This window comes from Palaemon carinicauda, chromosome 26 (assembly GCF_036898095.1).
Source record: "Palaemon carinicauda isolate YSFRI2023 chromosome 26, ASM3689809v2, whole genome shotgun sequence".
NCBI lineage: Eukaryota > Metazoa > Arthropoda > Malacostraca > Decapoda > Palaemonidae > Palaemon > Palaemon carinicauda.
The window spans coordinates 65,371,799-65,379,298 of record NC_090750.1 but is presented as its reverse complement, the minus strand read 5'-3'; the positions used below and the strand labels follow the sequence as shown (position 1 = coordinate 65,379,298).

General features: G+C 34.2%; 1 protein-coding gene across 6 annotated transcripts in view; it reads left to right on the top strand.

The window, feature by feature from the left end:
* Positions 1–7,500, top strand: part of LOC137619560 (uncharacterized) — a 34,876-nt gene that overhangs the window by 23,501 nt on the left and 3,875 nt on the right. For 2 of the 6 annotated variants that reach the window (XR_011039930.1, XM_068349688.1), the window contains exons 1-3: positions 1,398–1,529; positions 3,739–3,877; positions 6,008–6,120. Coding sequence is in view for 5 of the 6 variants with exons in the window: in XM_068349688.1 (XP_068205789.1) it covers positions 3,799–3,877; positions 6,008–6,120 (192 nt within the window). In the remaining variant the exon portion in view is untranslated. Of the gene's footprint in view, positions 1–1,397; positions 1,530–1,562; positions 1,767–3,738; positions 3,878–6,007; positions 6,121–7,500 lie in introns of those variants that run through there. The other 4 variants (XM_068349689.1, XM_068349692.1, XM_068349690.1 and 1 more) reach the window with 3 other exon arrangements.

Below are 7,500 nucleotides of genomic sequence, written 5' to 3'. Positions count from 1 at the left end.
AAGTAATAACATTTTCCTTGGATGATATCTTTAACGATCAGATAAGAAACTCCATAGTCTTGCAGATATAGAAATATTGTTGATAGGTTGTGGAGCTGCCAGATGTATACCACGTGAGATCAAATACAAAGGAAGAGTGCATTAGGTTATCATGAATACAGATTTTGGCTTCCATTAAAGGTTTCAGAGGAAATGGATCACTCTCTCTCTCTCTCTCTCTCTCTCTCTCTCTCTCTCTCTCTCTCTCTCTCTCTCTCTCTCTCTCTCACACACACAAATCAACAATAGTCTAGTGAATTCAATATCATCAGTAGACTAAAAACTTGATAATATAAAGAAATTACATAGAAAAATATTAATAAATTTCTATAAATTTCAGGTGGGGAAATGTTAATCGAGACGGGTCCAGACATATACAAAGATTACTCTTGAATTATAAAGTCAGTAGAATATCTTAGGAGAATATACAAAGTGGAGGATTCATCAAAAAAAAAAAAAAAAAAATATACAATGATTACTCTTGAATTATAAAGTCAGTAGGATATCTCAGGAGAATATACAAAGTGGAGGATTCATCAAAAAAAAAAAAAAAAAAAAAAAAAAAAAAAAAAAAAAAAAAAAAAAAAAAAAAAAAAAAAAAAAATGAAAGTTTCCTCATTCTAAGGAATATTTCTATAAAAAAAACTGTTCGTATTTGGACTGATTTCTTTTTTGTAACAAAAATATTTACATTAATTTCTTGTAAGAAAAATTATCATTATGTTCAAACCAAGGTCTCTTTATATCATAGATCTTGGTTTAACCATTCAAAGAAAACAATAGGATTTGAATGTTTTCAAGAAATTGAAATATTGGAAAGAATTAATATCAATATACAAAGCTATTTAATAATTGTGCATATTCTTTATGCAGTTTTTATGGTGCATAAAATACATTTTCAATCAATGGAGAGGATGCAAAAGCTTCACTTGACAATGCATTTCAAATTGTTAAGAAATATTTGTCATAATGCAAGTTCAGGTAGATTCATTTCTTGTTTTTATGTAAATAAATATGAAGACAAAAGTAAAATATAAATGGAATCCATCGGTATTGAGAGAGAGAGAGAGAGAGAGAGAGAGAGAGAGAGAGAGAGAGAGAGAGAGAGAGAGAGAGAGAGCACAGCTTCTCCAAGAAAGCAATAAGTTATTATAAAAACTTTGCGGGCATAAAAAACAAGAAATAAAATGAAAATAAAATCTATGAGAAACAAATATTCCCTTTTAAGAAGGAACGTTTTGGCAGAGGTGCCAACTCGTGATTCTTCTCCAGGGAGGAACCTAAAGTCGGCGAGGGGGGGGGGGAGGGGGGGGGAGGGGGGGGGGCCACGACGGGATCCGAGTTGCTTGTTGGGTTGAGGCTTTCCTGTTCATAAGGTGAGAGAGAGAAAGAGAGAGGGAGAGGGATAAAGTGAGAGGAGGCCGATCTCAGCCGCCTAGTCTTTCGCAGTTTACAGGTGATCAGTGTAGGCTGCTGGAAGTTCTAAACAAGTAGGCATTGCATCGTTTTGTAGTTCGTTTTGTAGTTTGTTAGTGGTTCAACTACACTACTTCACTAGCAGGATTACCGAATTTTCTTCTTAGATTTATCACGTATATCCTTTAATTAAAGTGTATCGCTCAAGTATGACTTGATCAAGAAGTGATAAAAATAACTCGACGCATGACGAACATTAATGAATATTATTGAACAAAACGAGTGCATCACACATCCCTGTTTCTGGTTAGGTAAAGTAGGGTCTTATTTATTTATTTATTTATCTCCCGGATGTAGCCAGCACTTCATCCAGCATTTTATAATGGACTGAAGTAAACCCTGATAATATGAATATACGTCAATTTAGTTACTGTAGTGAAATAACAAAACTGGAAACTGGAACATTCCAGTCTATCTGGTACGTCCGCCAGCACACACAACGGTGACAAACTCATACAGCTAAACCCAGAAAAGGTTTTAAGAACTTTGTGGCAGAAAATTTTTCCAAAATATATAATTTATCTTGTGAATTACACGATACAAATCAATTCATCGAAATACGTAAACCCAGGAAAGGTTTTAAGAACTCTCTTTTGTGGCAGAAAATTTTTCCAAAATATATAATTTATCTTGTGGACGATACAAATCAATTCATCGAAATACGATAGGTTGTAGCTCAGTTCAGTACACTGAGTGCTATATAGGCATATACTAAGCGATTGATGGTGAGGCAGAGTACCAAAGAAGGCCTGATGTCACTTATAAGGGGTGACGTGCCAATAATCAAAATATGTTGAGAGGCCACCTAACACCACTGGCCCCTCACACCGACACACAAATGAAGTTACTTTCATTTATATAGAAATGCCCAAGTTTTCTAATGTTTTGATTTGACGTTTTTTTTTCTCTCTCGGAAATAATTGAAAGGAAAAAGGGCTTTGCTGTGTAACTAGGATCGAAACACGATATTGGATGTAAAGTCAATTACACAATCACAAAGTGTAGAATTTTTATATATATATATATATATATATATATATATATATATATATATATATATATATATATATATACTGTATATATATATATATATATATATATATATATATATATATATACAATAATAAGTAAAGTTAAAATTAAAATCATAATGCTTTTGTTCAATCAATTCCACTGTAAAGAATAAGCTGAAATTGGAGGCGACAATGATGATCTATGAATGTGTGGGCACAGGGATGTTCGTATGCATATGCATGAAGATGAATCCTAACAAAACTCAAAACATGATTGTACGTAGGTCGAGTACAGTGGCTCCTTACCATCCGAATCTCAGCATTGATAATAATTCTTTAACTGTATAACTTGAAAATTTTACGTGTGATTCTTGACAAAATATTTACTCTTGAGAAACACATTAGGTCTATGTCTTCTTTAATTGCACAAAAAATTATCTTATTGAGGAAGTCCTTTAAGATTTTCAGAGTTCAATCTATTCTGAAGAACATTTTCATTCTACTTTGTTTCGAGTATTGTTCTCGTGTCTAGTCTTCAGTTGCCGATTCTAATTTTAATCTGTTGGACAGAAACTTTCGGTCTATCAAATTTCTTACTCCTGATCTAGATATTGATCACTGGCACCGTCGTTCAATTAGTTCGTTATGCATGTGGCATAAGATTTTTCCTAATTTTGACAATCCTTTGCATTCAGCTCTTTCCGGACAGTACTATAATGTTCGTAATACTAGGTATGCAGTTAATTCTAAAAGTCGGTCCTTCTCCATCATGAGGCTCAGTACTACACAGTATTCTGGAAGTTTTATTCCAGCTGTGACCAAGTTGTAGAATGATCTTCCTAATCGAGTAGTTGAAACTAGCAGCAAATTTTTATCATGTTAAACAGGCTGACATAAGTCTCTTTTTTATAGTTTATACAATATATGAAAGCTCTGTTTTAAGGTTGTTACTGTTCTTAAACTATTCTACTTTGATTGTTCATTACTTCTCTCGTAGTTTATTTATTTCCTTTCCTCACGGGGCTATTTTTTCCTGCTGGAGCACTTGAGCTTATATCATCCTGGTTTTCTAACAAGGGTTGTAGCTTAGCTCTTAATAATAATAATAAAAAGAATGACAATGATATGTTATAAACTATAATTGTAAAAATTAACACAAATTATTTCGAAAATGAGAGAAAGTAATAAGTACCAATTCTATTACTTTCAGTTATTCGAAGTTGCAGCGGAACTGGCGTTTCGTTAGTGACTTGTTCCAGGAGTTGACAAAATGCGAAGCACATCGGCAAGGATTTTGTTTGCATTTATTCTGCTTTCGAAGAGCAGCGTTTCATGGCAGTATCCAACAGGTAACACATTTATCATTATTTTGATTAAAACTGTAATTTTGATTAGTGGAAAGATATGATTTTTATCCTAAGTGTTTGAAATTAATTTCTACTAAAACTAACTACACACACATTCTTGGCCCGTGTCATCAATGTGAAGGGCAAATTTAATTTTACGGTGATTTTGATATGCCATAGATAGTTATCTTAAAAGCCAAATTCAATTTTACGGTGATTTTGATATGCCATAGATAGTTATCTTGAAAGCCAAATTCAATTTTACGGTGATTTTGATATGCCATAGATAGTTATCTTAAAAGCCAAATTCAATTTTACGGTGATTTTGATATGCCATAGATAGTTATCCTAAAAGCCAAATTCAATTTTACGGTGATTTTGATATGCCATAGAGTTATCTTAAAAGCCAAATTCAATTTTACGGTGATTTTGATATGCCATAGATAGTTATCTTAGAAGCCAAATTTAATTTTACGGTGATTTTGATATGCCATTGAGAGTTATCTTAAAAGCCAAATTCAATTTTACGGTGATTTTAATAAGGCATAGATAGTTATCTCAAAATGGTGATTCTGATGTCCGATACCCGACAACCCACGTTATGATCTCAATTCCATCTGTATGATTAAAGTGATTTCAGTCAAACGATGGACAAAAGTAGACGATGTTCATGTCATTTAGATAGAACTTTACAATTTGCCTCAATTTGGGAACATTTGGTGGCTTACTTCATATCTCTCATCCTTACTCTACATATATAAAGTCCTTTCAAATGAATGTATGGTTAGTGACCCGTATTTATGAGAAACAGCTTCCACCAAGGAATTTGTCTTACAAACACGTCGTTTAAGAAATGGCTGAGTTATTTATCTTTGAAAGAATATTTCCTCAATTGTCAAGTGTTTAGGGATAAATTTGTTTAGTAGCATTGGGGACACTTATCTAATTTCTTAGAATTTTCATAAAATTCGGTAGTTAGGTACCCATAATGATTAACCCTTTTATCTCCAGAGTATTTGGAAATTTCCAACCCTTAACCCCCAGGGGGTTATTTTTTTTCCCAGCACATTTTGCAGTATATTTTTTTTAAATTGCTCTAACAGCTTTAATTTTTGTCATAGAGAGGGCAGGTTGGTCTCATTCTCTTGGAAAATGCCTGAATTTTCTCAAAAAAAATTATCAAAAATATGAAAAAAAAAAAAATTTAATAGCATTTTTATGCAAGGACATACCGGTACGTCCATGGGGGTAAAGGGATGGCTTTTGTGAAACGTACCAGTACGTCCTTTGGGGGTAAAAGGGTTAAGGACAAGTTCTCCGAAATTTATCCATCTTAGACCAGTTTGAAATGTACACGGTATATATGAAGACAATTATTTCTAGCAGAAGATTTTTCTTTTAACGTGACGTATTTTGCAAGTAAAGTTTCAATCTAAAGGCTCAGTAGATGCTCTTAGAATCTTAGAAACTGCGAAAGAAGGCCTCAATCTTCAAAAACCCTCATCATAAGTGTCATATTTCTTGTATACAATTATATCATTATTAGTGTTATTCTCTCAATAATTTCATTTTCTCATTTGAGGCAATTATAATAATGAGATAAACTTGAAGAAATTCATAGCATTGCAAAGTGAGACTATAGACCAGTGGTTCCCAACTTTTTTTCTGTCATTTCCCCCCTGCACCCAGTTCAACCATCCAGATTTCCCCCATTCATGCCCCGCCCAGCCCTCATGCCCACTCGTCTGCCTCATAAATGGGCATGACACTCCAATTCTCCCCTTGAATATCATGTCTTTGCGAACTGATATGATCATATCACAATTGAATGGCTAACAACAAATTGCCACACGTACTATGAGGACATTTTCCGCTTTTTTTTGGTTAGTAGGTAGTGTAATTATTTCCCCCTTGGAGGCTTCAAATTTCCCCCCATGGGGAAATTTCCCCCAGGTTAGGAACCACTGCTATAGACGTCAAAGAAAGTTATTAGGAAACTATCCAATTCCCCAACTCAACATTCAACAATTAATCTCTCTAACATCCAACATAATCACATCTTCGTCGTTTCTAACCATTGAATACTTCTCCTTCGAGGTTAAAAGGAATTTAATCGCTGGAAATTTCTTTCAGCCCAGTCACAAAGAAGACCCCCAAGAGATATCATCTTTCCCAATGACCCAACTTTAACTTTAACTGGAACTCGAGTAGCCGGTGGGGAAAACTCGCAAAGCCCATCGGGAGTGGTAAGTATCTCGTAAGAGAACTAAAGGCTCAAATACACGTTCAAAAAAAGCGTCAAAATTTTGCATCAAAATTTTGATGCAAAATTTTGACGATTTTTTTGAACGTGTATGAGCCCCCTAAGTTATTTGCGTAAACCAGACCATAATTGTGTATTCAAAGCATAGAGGAATTAATTTATCATAATTTCAATTTCCAACTGTCTCTTCCTAAACTTCTTGTTTATTGAATCACCCCAATTTTTCAAATATGTTTTGTCATTAGAGTCATTTTTATCTACTCTGGACATTTCTTCTTCTACTAATCAATGAAAATTTACCCCAAACTCTCGATTCTGCAAAGAAATTAATTTTCTTTAGGATTTTTTCTTAAATATTCAATAGACACGACTGAAGCGAAAACTCTGGCTAGTACAGTGGTAACGTGTTTGCCTAGCATTCGCCTGGCAAGAGATCGATCCCCGCCCAGGGCCGTGAGTTTAAGCTGTTTACTGGGGAGGCTACTGCTGTGGTAGGGCACCACAGTGGGGGATTGGGCTTGCCCGGCTGACGTTCTGGTGAGCATCTATTCTGATGGAACTGGAACTGAAACCAGACACCTTTAACCTAAAAAAAGGTTTTCCTTAATAATGCCAGAATTAATTATGTTCCCATCACATAAGCTAAAATTCTATATATCTATATATTTTCCCAAGCTTAATCCGGCAAAAACTTTTCCAACCAACCTAACCATGAGAGATCTAATTTATATTTTTTTTTCTCTCCAGTTTCTGTAAAAGTAGTCATATAGGCAACTTTATCCATCTTATTTTGAAAAAGCATATATTAAATGCCTTCAGGTATTATATTTTTGATATCAAATGAGTCGAGGCCTTTCTATTATAACGCGCATTTTTTTTCCTTTATCTATTAAATTAACAACCTATATTTCGCAACATGTTTTAAGAGGAAATTGCAAGTTTTCTGTAGATATAGAAAGATCACAGTAACCTAGATGCTCCAGGCCAAGCCAATTTCGAAATATGAGTATTGTTTATGGCTTTACGAGTCTTTAAAAGGAATATTTCGTAACTAGAATATATACTGTATGCTACTATCTAGGACTGATCATATTTCCACGGTGTTGACATGCCTCTGATATTAGAGAAATTTAAAGAAAAAAATTTTCAAGTGAGAGTCGGGGGAACTTTGAGAGTGTAAATGCTTGGAAGGAGTTCTTCAGGGTAGTGTGCTGAGTGTAACCCTGTTTGCACTAGCAATTAATGGAATATCCTCAGCCATTCCCGGGATGTTCTCTCAACATTATTTGTGGATGAACTCTCCATATCATTTGCTGGAGCAAGAATGGTTTAGAGAAATTTAAAGAAAAAAATTTTGAATAAT